Source organism: Lepus europaeus, chromosome 12 (assembly GCF_033115175.1).
Source record: "Lepus europaeus isolate LE1 chromosome 12, mLepTim1.pri, whole genome shotgun sequence".
Lineage (NCBI taxonomy): Eukaryota > Metazoa > Chordata > Mammalia > Lagomorpha > Leporidae > Lepus > Lepus europaeus.
This window is the reverse complement of record NC_084838.1, coordinates 76,339,587-76,353,026: the sequence shown is the minus strand read 5'-3', so window position 1 is coordinate 76,353,026 and position 13,440 is coordinate 76,339,587. Positions and strand designations below refer to the sequence as shown.

The window sequence follows — 13,440 nt, the reverse complement described above, 5'->3', positions numbered from 1 at the left end:
TGGGCCATCCTCCACTGCCTTCCCAGGCCACAGCAGAGAGCTGGACTGGAAAAGGAGCAACCAGGACTGAATCCTGTGCCCCAACTTGGACTAGAACCCGGGGTGCCGGTGCCACAGGCGGAGGATTAGCCTAGTGAGCTGTGGCACCGGCTGATGGCTAATTTTTATTTTCTTTTTCACATGTGCCTTCATTCTCCAACATTCAATAATGAACAAGTGCTCCCTTTCATGACTCGTAACTGAAATGAAAAGTCGCATTTAAAAACTAGGCAGTAACATAGAAACTCAGCACAAAGCAAATCACTGGTTGAATGTATTTCTTTTTATTAAACTATAAAACTGACTACTGTCAGTACATACACTTACAGACAAAAATGTATTTCCTCAAGTATCTTTTTGTGGGGCACATGATTTTAAACAAACAAATTTTTATACCTTCTTGGTCTTCAAGCTACTTAGCCCATATAGCCAAATTACTAAGTACAGCTATTACATATACAGAGTTTATGAAAAATATTACAAAGATAAATCCCTTGAAAAGATAGAGCAGAGAAAACCACGGCTATTAAATTGGTATCAAAATTTAGTCAAAATAGTTTTAACCCATTATGGCTTTGCATAAAGCTTCATAGGAAGAGAACCGAAGACACTTCTCATGAAAGGCACTTAGAGAGCTGTACTAAAATACTTGGAATTTAGTTTGTGTACAACAGGAATTATTCCTTTATTCACATTCTGCCTCACACAGAGACAGTCCTTGAAGGCAGCTATTAATGAAGGGAAATAGTTATTGCTTCGTAATATACACGTTACCAACAGGCAAACAGAATTAACACAGCTTTTGGTCCTCTGCAGCGAGCAGCAGTAACAGACCGCAGTGCCCTCCGGGGCGGCCCCCCCAGCACAGCTCTGCAGTGTGAAGACGTGCCGGCGGCGCAGGGGCCAACCGGCGGGGCTAGAGCTCCGTGTCCCGGTAGCGGGCCGGCTGGCTGTAGTAGCCGCGCCTCGAGTGCTCCGACAGCTGCTGGCGGTACTCCTCCTCCTCGGCGTCACTCCCGTGACTGCCCCGGCCATCCTGGTACAGTCTGGAGGGCGCCCTCTGCGGCTCTGGGGTCCTGGAACTGACACAGCAAGGGGGTTACACGCCCTCCGTGGCATGCCCATGCTCTCCCTCCGGCTGCCCGCACCATCATCCCAGGATGGACCGGGCTCTGAGCACGCTCTGCGGGCGGGCTCAGGACGCTGCTCCGGGTTCACAAAGCGCTGGGGTCGAGGCCCACGCCCACTTGGGTGGTGAGGGATGAGACCAGCGAGATGCTTCCTGGCCTAGGAATCAGGCTTGCCTTCCCTGCCCCAAAGCTCCACCAGGGGCGGCCCCAGTAGCAGAGGGGGTTCCTGCCACCCTCCCTTGTAGGCAGCAGCAATGCGGTCTGGGACAGCTCCACAGGTAGGGAAGAAGCTCCATTTTTCCCCGGCTGTAGCACTAGACTCTAGCTTCCAGTCAGAACAGCCTCAAGAAATAGGACTTCCAGGGGGCCGGTGCTGTGGCACAGCAGAAAAAGCCTTCGCCTGCAGCACCACCATCCCATATGGGCACCAGTTCGTGCCCTAGCTGTTCCACTTCTAATCCAGCTTCCTGCTAATGTGTCTGGGAAAGCATCTGAGGATGGCCCAAGTGCCTGGGCCCCTGCATGCATGTGGGAGACCTAGATGAAGCTCCTGGCTCCTGGCTCCTATCTGGCCCAGCCTAGGCCATTTTGGCCATTTGGGGAGTGAACCAGCAATGGATGGAAGATCTTCTCTCTTCCTCTTTCTGTCTCTCCCCCTCTCTCTACTTAAAACTAAATAATAACAATAAAAAACAAATAGGTCTTTCAGCCCTGTTTTCAGAAGCAGGAAATGACCCAATGTAAATCCAAAGCGCTGTGATAATTTCTAGTGCTTGCGCAGCATTTTAAATAAACAGCTTTAGGGACCAGCACTGTGACACAGTAGGCTAAGCCTCTGCCTGTGGTGCTGGCATCCCATATGGGTGCCAGTTTGTGTCCCGGCTGCTCCTCTTCCGATCTAGCTCTCTGCTATGGCCTGGGAAAGCAGTGAAAGATGGCCCAAGTGCTTGGGCCCCTGCACCCATGTGGGAGACCAGGAAGAAGCTCCTGGCTCCTGGCTTCAGATCAACTCAGCTCTGGCCATTGCGGCCATTTGGGGGAGTGAATCAGAGGATGGAAGACCTCTCTCTCTGTCTATTCCTTTCTCTGTCTATAACTCTACGTCTCAAATAAATAAAATCTTTAAGATAAATAAACAACTTCTTAGTGACATTGGGCAAGCAGCTGTCTCAGTCCCTTCAGACCCCAATGTGGCACAGGTGACCAGACTCTGCTAGGTGAGGCCAAGGGATTCAGGAACTTGGCTAAGAGCCAGGAAACCATGGAGGGTAAATAGGTCTGAGCTCCAGAAATTGCACTCGTGTGTTATCCTCACACGATCACCTAACAGCCTCCCGCGAGTCACAAGGTCCAGTACCATGCGTTTCTGACTGGAATCTTTGCAGCTGGAGCCATCGCTCAGCAAGGGGAAGAAATCCCTCTACTGCTCAGAAAGCCAGATCAAGGAAATGCTTCCCTCAAGCCCAAGCCTCGGGAAGCCGCCCGTTACACCTGTCCCTGCTGAGCAGGCTCACCTCGTGTGCTGGGGCAGGCCGGCGTCCGGCTTGTGCGTTTTGATTGGAACTGCATAGATATCGGGATGCTTCTGCGCGATTTCAATCTGCGGAAGAGACAAAGAACCAGAGGGAAAGAATGAGCACAGGACGGTGCGCTTGCCGGTGCCCTGCTGGCCCCGCGTCCTTCTCCTCTAACTCGTTTCGAGGAGACGAGGAAGGAAGAGAAAACGCTGTCCGGTTCCCATGCCAACCAGGAAAACTGTGGAAAACGGAACTGCCTCTGCACAGGCTACAACATGGACCTCCCTTGAGGCCATCACGCTACGTGAAAGAAGCGCGTCGCAGAAGGACAAACATGCCAGGAACCCAATTCAGGAAGCTGCCAAGTTCACAAAGACAGAAAGTAGCAGGGAGGCGGGAGACTAGGGAGTTCCTGTTTAATGTGCACAGGGTGTACCCGGGGAAGATGACAACACGATCTGGAGATGGACGGAGCTGCAGGGGAGCTCCCGAATCAACGAGAGCCTCTGCACTTGAATCGGCCAACTTCGGCACATTTATTCTGCCACAATAAAGACGAAGAAAAACGCTCAGAAGCACTGCTGCCGTGGCGACAGGGGGATGTCTACTGGGCGGACCCTGTTCCACAGCACCTCACTGCCAAGTCTTTGACACGTGGGAGGTTCTATGTGCACACGGTACACAAATTCAAATACGACAACCAGCACACGTTCCCACTATTGTGTCCAAGGTTTGCTTGGTTTCTACGGCAAACGCGAGAGCAAATGAAGCATCAGCTACCAAATTAACATCACAAATATTTTAAGGGGCCGGTGCTGTGGCGTATTAGGTTAGGCCTCTGTCTGTGGTGCCAGCATGCCATGAGCACTGATTGGAATCAATCCAGCTCTCTGCTATGGCCTGGGAAAGCAGTGGAGGATGGCCCAAGTGCTTCGGCCCCTGCACCCATGTGGGAGACCTGGAGGAGGCTCTTGGCTTTGGATTGGCCCAGATCCAGTCATTGCAGCCATTTGGGGAGCGAACCAGCAAAAGGAAGACCTCTCTCTCTATCTCCTCCTCTCTGTAACTCTGCCTCTCAAAGACATAAATAAATCTTTTGTTAAAAGAAAATATTTTCAGTAATTTCTGAGAGGCACTGACATTCCTGCTACCCTTCCCCATTCCAGAACCTGCCACAACACTCTGAACGACGAAGAGGAGACCGACTCGCCTGCGTTACTACTAGGCTCTCTGGATCGGCACAAGGAAAGCCCTGACAGCTGGCAATCTGGATGCGACACAGACAGCAATGTGCCTCTTGGACTCTGTGCGTGAACATCTCTGTTCTAACTGTGCTGTGCTGGAATACAGCCTATTTAATACTCTGGCTGTCAGTGTGCTGGGATCACCTCGTGGCTTAAAAGCAATTACCCGGGCATTCTGTGCCTCCTGCAGCTCCTGCATCCGCTGTAGTCTTGCCTTGTGATCCATCTTCTCAAATATCTTGACTTTGCCCAGGACTGACTTCGGGGTGTGATCTTGCTCCTCACTGCTCTCTCCCAGCCCCTCCCCCTCCGGGGGAGGCACGGGCGTGGAGGGCTTCAGGATAGGCCTGCCAAAAGCGGGTTTCGCGGCAATGGGCGGAGGGCACGCTTTGAAGGATGTGCTGGGCAGCTCGCGGTCAGCAGCAGTGGAGGCCTTGGGTTGGTCAAAGGATTCTTCTCTGTGCTGGGTTTTGGCCTGCAGAGAGCAATGACTCCTTTTTATCAAAGGCTTGGAGCTCATTTCCAAATCTATATTAGTGGTTTAATACACTCCATTTCCTGATCAGTTTCCAAAGGCGGTCAACAAATACCACTGAGACAAGGAATCAGTTATGGCAGGGCAAAGAGCCGCTGACCAGGCACCCTGAGCCCTGCCTCCCTTCCTACAGAAGAGTGAGACGTACTAAGAAACAAGGTGAGCTCGGAGGTGCTGGGAGGGCTGCGACTGCCAGAGCCAGACCACGATGCAGGGACTTTGCACTGGGGGAGAGTCGAATCTTGGGGAAGATCTCAGAACAAATCAACTCTGGGATTGGAATAGGGGACTTCCGAGGTCACACTGTGCCGGGGTGGACAGCCTGGCAGAGCCAAGGCCCAGGAACAGCAGGAGGGGAGTGAGCCTGGAGTGCGGGTGGGAGGGCAGAGTATTAAGCTAACCGCCACTTTTCCTCCACCCTTCAATGCCAGCCCGACTTGTCAATTTGCAATGATAGGTTCCATGACGTCACAAATTACTTCCCAGGGCCCGCATGATCAATTAACACTTTCTTGGGACTTACATTACCGAGTCACACAGAGAAATCTTACTTGGGTATAAGGAAAAGTCCAGAGTCACAGTCTTGATTCTGCCTGAGGATATGGAGTCAAGACAGAAGCGCCTGTGTCTCTGAAGTGATTTGGGTGTACAATGATTTACTAAAGAAGTAACTTAGCATTTGTGAAACGCCGAGTCTGAACCAAAAGGGTACGTAAGATATAGATCAACGCTAACAATCTGACAACTGCATGCGCTCCTGGAGATGCCTCTCCTGTCTATCTTTTCATTCTTCTCTGTTTTGGGTTCACCCAGCCCCAGCCAAGACAGGCTCTGATGGAGCAGGCAGTGAGCCCAGACTGTCACTCAGCACCATCTCACGGTGCGCGCTCCTCCTTGGCTGTCCAGGGGCTCTGGGGGCCTCTGCTTCCTCTTCCTTCCCATCCTGGGCTTCCCAGCCACGTACCTTGGGCGGCTCTGGCTTGAATGCCGGGGGCGGGCTATTGTCCCTAAGTTGATCTCTGCTAGCAGCCCTCCGCATCTGAGCCCTTGGCTCTGGGCTGGGTTTCCTTATGCTCTACAAGACATAAAGGTTCATTCACAACAAGAACATCGGAGCAGGGAGAAGCGAGCCCTGGTCTGCTTTTGCACAGCGGTGAGAGACTGACCCTGTGCTCTTAACTGAAAGGGCAGGTACCAGGCACATTCCCGTTAGTGGAGGCTGAAGACACATGTTTTTTAAAAAGTGGCCATACCCAATGTAATAACTATTGTTTTAAGGTATAATTTTTTAAAAGTCTCCCAAAAGTCAAAATCTCATGTGCCATTAATAACTGCTAACGTTAAGCATTAACGCATCTGTATGTATGGACATTCAGTCAATTTATTCTGTATAACTTGACTAGCAGTATGTAATAATTCTTCGTCATGGTGGGTTTACTCCACCTTCGACCCGTTTTCTTGGTGTTTTTATTTCATAAAGAAAAAAATCATTCGCTGAAATGAGATAAATTGCTAATGAGAAGTGCACAGCAGCAATTATCCAAATACACAGATAATCTCGTCTGCAAAGATCTCTATGGCAATGTTCTCTGAGAGGCAACACATACTGCTGCCATCATAACTTGATGTAATTTCTAGGATGACTTAAGTGGTCAATCATTGGCCAATGGGCGTGCAGGACTTGTGATCAGAGGGACATCTGACCCGAGTGCGATCAAAACGTGAAATACAACAGAGAAGGAAACTGATGGGGAAACACTCCGGAGCTGCAGCAAGATTAGAAAGGTTAAAGGTCGGGCGGAGAAGGAAAGCGAGGACACTAACAGTACGGAGAGAGGCCTAATCAAAGGTTACAAGTAAACACAAGAGCAACTTTTAAAAGGCAGGTTCTACCGGGAATTTGGAAGGCTGGCGCACAAAGCCAGCTTATCCACCGTGCCTGAGGGCCGTGGTGTGACGAGCGCCATCACTCAACCGCCCATGACGTTCACCTTCCTGTCCCACTGACTGCAGCCTCCATCCTACAGGTGTGGCCTAGAGCGCAACTCCCTGAAAGTCACCTGCTCTGACCCTGAAGAATACCTTTCACAGCAGCCTGCACAGCCGTCCCAAAGAATGAAAGTGAACACCTGCAGCTGCTTTGCCTGCCTGTGGCCTCGCTGCCCGTGGCCTGCCTCGCCTCACCTCCTCATGCTGCACCGGCTCTGAGGAGCGGGTGATGGAAGATGCCAGCGGCTCCTCGGCTGGCTCATCCAGCTCATTGTCAGTGTAGGCGCCTCCTTCGCCGTCGGTGTCTTCAAAGTCACTGATGAGGCGGCTGTCGCAACTCAGATAGTCCGCGCCCATGGCGGTTAAGTAGGACATGCGGTCTTCGGGGTCATCATCCATCCCTTCCATCTAGAGGAATTTGTTTGGGAGGGTCAGTGGGGTCTGACATGGCTCCTGGGAGTGAGGACTCAAGAAAATGCCCAAGGGCATGGCCAAGTGCCTGGAACTTGGACCTGCACTAGACATCCTGAGTTTCCTGAAATCACTTGGCTTTGGTCCCACGTTGACACTGTTAGTTTTCCTGCAGGGACCTGGGGGCTTTCCAGCTGTCCACGCTTCCTCCAACTGCTATGCCTTCCCTCCATAATCTCCCTTCTCTCTTGGCTTTCCCCCAGGCCCTGTTCTTCCAGTGATAGATGCCTACTGCTGGGCACATCTCCACTGGATTATGACATGTCGGACCACAGTGGGACAGGAGCTATGGCCCTGTCCTATTGGTCCCTCCCAGGGAGGACGCACATGGCCTAGCAGAGGGAAAGCATGCAGGAGACACTGGATTCCTGGCCTAAACGTCCAGCTCCCAGAAAGCAAGGCTCAGCCAACTCTGGGACAAAGATGCCCCTGGAAAGGCTCACAACTGACCCCAACTCAGCTGGCTGACAGGACGCTAGCACCAAAGGGTCCCATCTGAAGGGAGCACATCACCACCACAGATGAGACGCCAGCCGATGATGACTTCCCTAACTATGACACATCATCGGACAACATTTCTGAACTCCATCAGCGTTTCTCCTGCAAATTCCTAACCGTGTTCTTTGCGGTCCTCAACCTCGCCTCTCACCCCCTTGTCAAAGTTTCCCGTGTCCTTAGTCAGCTGCGGAGCTCAGCACGAGATCTTGTAAGCTCTGATTAGTGTACTTGGAATACAACGCTAGTTACTACGTTAAAGGAGGAGGGAAGTGAATGTAGGGCCACAGGCATCCCACGATGCCTGTCTTCGTCCGGGCCTTGCCCTTGACAGCTTTGTCAGAGAACTGAGAAGCTGCCACTCCCAGCCGGCTCCGATTTCCTACATTCACTGCCCTCTGCAGGAAAGATCGGGGAACGCGGACTCTCACCTCACAGCCGTGGAGCCACCCACATACCTTTCCCTCGGAGACCCACACTGCCTCTCCTTGCTGATGCTGAATGGTGTCCTTCAAGCTGCCGAACCAGCTGTCGTTGGCCGAATTCAGGTTGATGACAGCTGTTGAAACGGAAACAAAAAGGGCTGCACCAGTTGCCAGTGCCACGCTAACTCAGGATGCTTCTAGACGTAACTTACTCTCATTTTCGGTCACATCTGAATGAGTATTCTGGCAAACACAAGAATCTATTTGTGTGTGTTTGAACACTACATCCTGGATGAATGTACTTACAACTGCTAACCATCCAAATATTTAATTTACATTAAAGACAGATAGCATAAAGCTAAAACGGATCAACTTTCAGAATGTCCATTCTTCAGTAAAGCCACCTTTTAAAATTTTTTTTCAAAGAGTATGTCTTGGGGCTGGCACTGTGGCATAGCGGGTAAAGCCGCTGCCTGAAGTGCCAGCATCCTATATGAGTGTCAGTTCAAGTTCCAGCCGCTCCATTTCCAATCTGACTCTCTGCTATGGCCTGGGAAAGCAGTAGAAGATGGCCCAAGTCCTTGGGCCCCTGCACCTGTGTGGGAAACCCGGAAGAAGCTCCTGGCTCCTGGCTTCGGATCAGTGCAGTTCTGGCTGTTGCGGCCAATTGGGGATTGGACCAGCAGATGGAATACCTCTCTCTCTCTCTCTGTCTCTTATTCTCTCTCTGTGTAACTCTTTCAAACAAATAAATAAATAAATCTTAAAAAAAAAAAAAAGAAAGAAAGAAAGAGTATGTCTTCAGGCACAAAGACAACAGACCTACAGCAAATGAAGATACTATATTTTAAAGCATATTATACAAACATGTATACTGAACATAAAAAAAAATAAATACCAGTGTACTCTCCGCTCCCTCTAACAAAATACTAAAGGGAATGCTTGCCCCTTACATGAATCAGCTCACTCCAGGCTTACAAAAACCTTGCAAGTTAGATATTACTGTCATTCCCATCTTACAGAGGAGAAACCAAGGCACAGTAGTGGAATTAGACAGCTCAAGGCTTCATACCAAACAAGTAGAGCAGTTGGAATACAAACTCGGAAGTTTGCTCACAGAGCCTACGTTCTTATCTACCACACAACACTGCCCATCTGAAACCACAAATTTAGGGGTGAGCCTTTGGCCTAGCAGTAAAGATGTTGGTTAGGACACCTGCTCCCCAACCCGGAGTGCCTGGGTTCAACTCCCAACTCCAGCTCCTGACTCCAGCTTCCTGCTAGTGCACACTCTGGGAGGCAGCAGTGATGGCTCAAGGGGGAGCCATGGACTGAGTGGCTGTGTCAGCTGCAGCATCTGGGACTGAATCAGCAGGTGGGAGGTCTGTCTTGTGCTTCTCAGATAAATTAATAAATTTTTACATCACAAATTTAGAGCACAAACACAAAATATTAACAAGGCATAACACACGTGAAGGTTTTTCAGCCATATGTATTTATGGACCTAATGGAAATAAACTAGACAAACAATTTGGTCCAGAATCCTAAATTAAATTGGGCAGACTACACATTAAATAGGAATTTAAAAAAATTGACACTGTCATGGCTTTTTATTTGAGGGCATGGAAATCTATACAATGCAGTATATCTCATTCCTAAAGACAAAAGAACCACTAAGCAAATCTTATAGGCCACTGGGAAGTAACACACAGCTTTCTCTCATTTAAGTTCCAACACTGACCATGGAAATTCCAGAATAAGCTTACAGTTTCCTTGTGGTAAATTATTTACAGCATTAAGATAAACTGATACACTGAACAACCCAAGGAAAATTAACCTTGATTCTGTGGATTTTTGTGTCTCTGTCACGGTAATTGACAAAGATTATTATGCTCATAGCTCACACATGCTGCCATGCCCTCAGAGAAGACCACACACCCTTCAACGAGATGAGCGACCTGTGCTTACTCAACAGAAAACCTCGAGCAGCCTTTTAAAGCTTCATGTTGGAGTTATCTGACATAAGTACAGGCTGTTTTCATCATAAAGAAAACACAAGTTAGGCCGGCGCCGTGGCTCAACAGGCTAATCCTCCGCCTCGTGGCGCCGGCACACCGGGTTCTAGTCCCGGTCGGGGCACCGGATTCTGTCCCGGTTGCCCCTCTTCCAGGCCAGCTCTCTGCTGTGGCCAGGGAGTGCAGTGGAGGATGGCCCAAGTACTTGGGTCCTGCACCCCATGGGAGACCAGGATAAGCACCTGGCTCCTGCCATCGGATTGGCGTGGTGCGCCGGCCGCCGCGCGCCAGCTGCGGCGGCCATTGGAGGGTGAACCAACGGCAAAGGAAGACCTTTCTCTCTGTCTCTCTCTCTCTCACTGTCCACTCTGCCTGTCAAAAAAAATAAAAAAAAAAAGAAAACACAAGTTAAAAGGACCATTCATGAAATTCAAAAAACAGTTTTGTGCCCCTTGATAAGATGAATAAAGTCACAAAACCTTTTATCGAGTTCACATGAACCATCAAGTCCATGAACAAAAAACATACGTGCGTCACAAGCAGCTAGTGTCCAAAGCCCCACTTACAGCAGCCCCAACTCCCCCACCTGACCTTGTAACAAGCCAGCACCCAGCCAAGATGCTGCTTTCCTTAGACTCTTTTTTTTTTTATTTTTAAAATTATTATTTATTTGAGAAGTAGACTTACAGACAGAAGGAGGAAAAGAGAGAGAGAGAGAGATCTTTCACTCGCTAGTTCATACCCCAAATGGCTGCAGTGGGCAGACTTGGCCAGGCCAAAGCCAAGAGCTGGGGATTCTTCCGGGTCTCCCACATGGGTGCAGGGCCATCTTTTGCTGCTTTCCCAGGCCATAGCAGGGAGCTGGATCAGAAGAGGAGCAGCCGGGACAGGAACTGGCACCCACATGGCAAGCTGGCACCACAGGCAGAGGCTTAGCCCACTGTGCCACAGAGCTGGCACCTTTCCTTTGGCTTTGCTCATGAGGCTCCCCAGATTCCTTGACTTCAAGCAGCATTCCTTAATCACATGTCATGTCCAACCTCCGGCCTAGGCCCATGTCTCCCTGGACAGGCTTAATGTGTCTCCCAAATCCCAGAAAGTGAGATACTGAGCTCTGCCACTGCCTTGGGTGAAAGCCTCGGGAGCCCAAGGGCACTCTCTACTCTCCCTTGGGCACCAGGAATTAAAATCCCACAATTCAACACAAAGTCTGCCCACCTGAGTGTCTGTGGACATAACTGCACTTCAGTCATCTTTAAACTGTGAACTAAGGGCTTCAAAGGCCCCAAGAGGACATGTAACTCCAACTTCATTTAAAAAAATAAAATCACAATTTTTGGCCGGCGCTGCGGCTCAATAGGCTAATCCTCCGCCTGCGGCGCCGGCACCCCAGGTTCTAGTCCCGGTCGGGGTGCCGGATTCTGTCCCGGTTGCCCCTCTTCCAGTCCAGCTCTCTGCTGTGGCCCAGGAAGGCAGTGGAGGATAGCCCAAGTGCTTGGGCCTTGCACCCACATGGGAGACCAGGAGAAGCACCTGGCTCCTGGCTTTGGATCAGCACGGTGTGCTGGCCATAGTGGCCATTGGGGGGTAAACCAACAGAAGAGGAAGACCTTTCTGTCTGTCTCTCTCTCACTGTCTACTCTGCCTGTCAAAAAATAAAAAAATCACAATTTCGTGACATGGAAACCTATTTACAGTAAATTTCTGACAGTGGGGAGGCATCGCTAACATGTTAACTCTTTCTGATAATTCACATACTCTTGTGCAAGTCTCAAAGCAAAGTTGCTCACGTTGAATAGAGAACTACGTCAAGCTTATAAGAGGTATTTTAATAATATCGTCGTCGTAATTAAATACTTGACTGTGAGATTCTTGCTGCCCTGAAATAAGAAAAAGATACGGAGCCCTAAGAGACTACATGCATCCCAATCCTTCACTTCAGATCTCTGTGCTCCCCAAACAGCACGGGTGATTCTCACGGATTCACAAAAAAAGCCGTAAATTTAAAATCATTAAAAACACAGGCCGGCGCCGTGGCTCAACAGGTTAATCCTCCGCCTTGCGGCGCCGGCACACCGGGTTCTAGTCCCGGTCGGGGCACTGATCCTGTCCCGGTTGCCCCTCTTCCAGGCCAGCTCTCTGCTGTGGCCAGGGAGTGCAGTGGAGGATGGCCCAAGTGCTTGGGCCCTGCACCCCATGGGAGACCAGGAGAAGCACCTGGCTCCTGCCATCGGAACAGCGCGGTGCGCCGGCCGCAGCGCACTACCGCGGCGGCCATTGGAGGGTGAACCAACGGCAAAAGGAAGACCTTTCTCTCTGTCTCTCTCTCACTGTCCACTCTGCCTGTCAAAAAAAAAAAAAAAGATATAAAAAAAATCATTAAAAACACAAAATATTAGTTCTGCCTATAGGTTCTACTGCTCAAACCAGTGTTTTCTTTAAAAAAAAAAAAAAAAAAGTTAATTCTTTTTTACTTACTTGAAAGGCAGAATGGCGCCAGTGTTGTAGTACGGCAGGTTAAGTCACCCCCTGCGACATGGCAGCCCACAAGAGCACCAGTTCAAGTCCCAGCTGCTCCACCTGAGATCCAGCTTCCTGCTAATGCTCCTGGGAGAGCAGCAGAAGACGGCCAAATACTTGGGCCCCTGTACCCATGTGGGAGACCTGAATGGAGTTCTAAGCTGCTGGCTTCACCCTGGCCAGCCTTAGCTGCTGTAGCTATTTGGGGAATAAACCAGCAGATGGAAGATCTCTTTCTCTGTAACTCTGACTTTCAAATAAACAAATCTTTCTAATAATAATAATAATAATAATAATAATAATAATAATAATAATAATAAAAAAAGGCAGAACAATACAGAGAAAAGAGAAATCTCCCATCTGCTGCTTCACTTCCCAAATGCCTCCAACAGCTGGGGCTACACCTAGCAGAAGCCAGGATCTAGGAACTCCATCCAGGTCTCCCATGTGGGTGGCAGGGACTCAAGTACCTGAGTTATCATCCGCTGCTGCCCAGGAGCATCAGCAGGGAGCTGGATCGGAAGTGGAGGTGGAGGCAGGACTCCATCTTCAGCACTCTGATATGGGTTTCAGGAGTTTCGGACAGTGGCTTCCTTACCTGCTGCACCACAATGTCCATCCCTGAAAACTAATACTTATGGCCATGGCCTGGCACACACCATCAAGTCACAACCTGGTCAGGCTGGGCAGGATAGGAGGTTAATAAAAGAGCTTGGCGAGGCTGTTGGTGCAGCTTTGGGGAGCAAACTTAGAAATATGAAAGAAATTTCTAGTCCCGGATGAGGCGCCGGATTCTATCCCGGTTGCCCCTCTTCCAGGCCAGCTCTCTGCTATGGCCCGGGAGTGCAGTGGAGGATGGCCCAAGTCCCTGGGCCCTGCACCCGCATGGGAGACCAGGAGAAGCACCTGGCTCCTGGCTTCGGATCAGCATGATGCACCGGCCGCAGCGGCCATTGGAAGGTGAACCAACGGCAAAAAGGAAGACCTTTCTCTCTCTCTCTCACTATCCACTCTGCCTGTCAAAAAAAAAGAGAGAGAGAAATATGAAAGAATTTTGTAG

At 50.0% G+C, this 13,440-nt stretch overlaps 1 protein-coding gene across 4 annotated transcripts in view; it reads right to left on the bottom strand.

Moving 5' to 3' along the window:
- Positions 1-307: 307 nt before the first annotated feature.
- The window catches only part of TJP2 (tight junction protein 2), a 142,071-nt gene continuing 128,938 nt past the window's right edge, over positions 308-13,440 (bottom strand). For 3 of the 4 annotated variants that reach the window (XM_062208387.1, XM_062208386.1, XM_062208383.1), the window contains 6 exons: positions 7,879-7,979; positions 6,650-6,862; positions 5,430-5,540; positions 4,097-4,405; positions 2,684-2,769; positions 308-1,121 (listed from right to left, as the gene is read on the bottom strand). In XM_062208387.1, coding sequence (XP_062064371.1) covers positions 956-1,121; positions 2,684-2,769; positions 4,097-4,405; positions 5,430-5,540; positions 6,650-6,862; positions 7,879-7,979 — 986 coding nt within the window. In that variant the 3' untranslated portion in view covers positions 308-955. The remainder of the gene's footprint in view (positions 1,122-2,683; positions 2,770-4,096; positions 4,406-5,429; positions 5,541-6,649; positions 6,863-7,878; positions 7,980-13,440) is intronic. The other variant, XM_062208385.1, reaches the window with a different exon arrangement.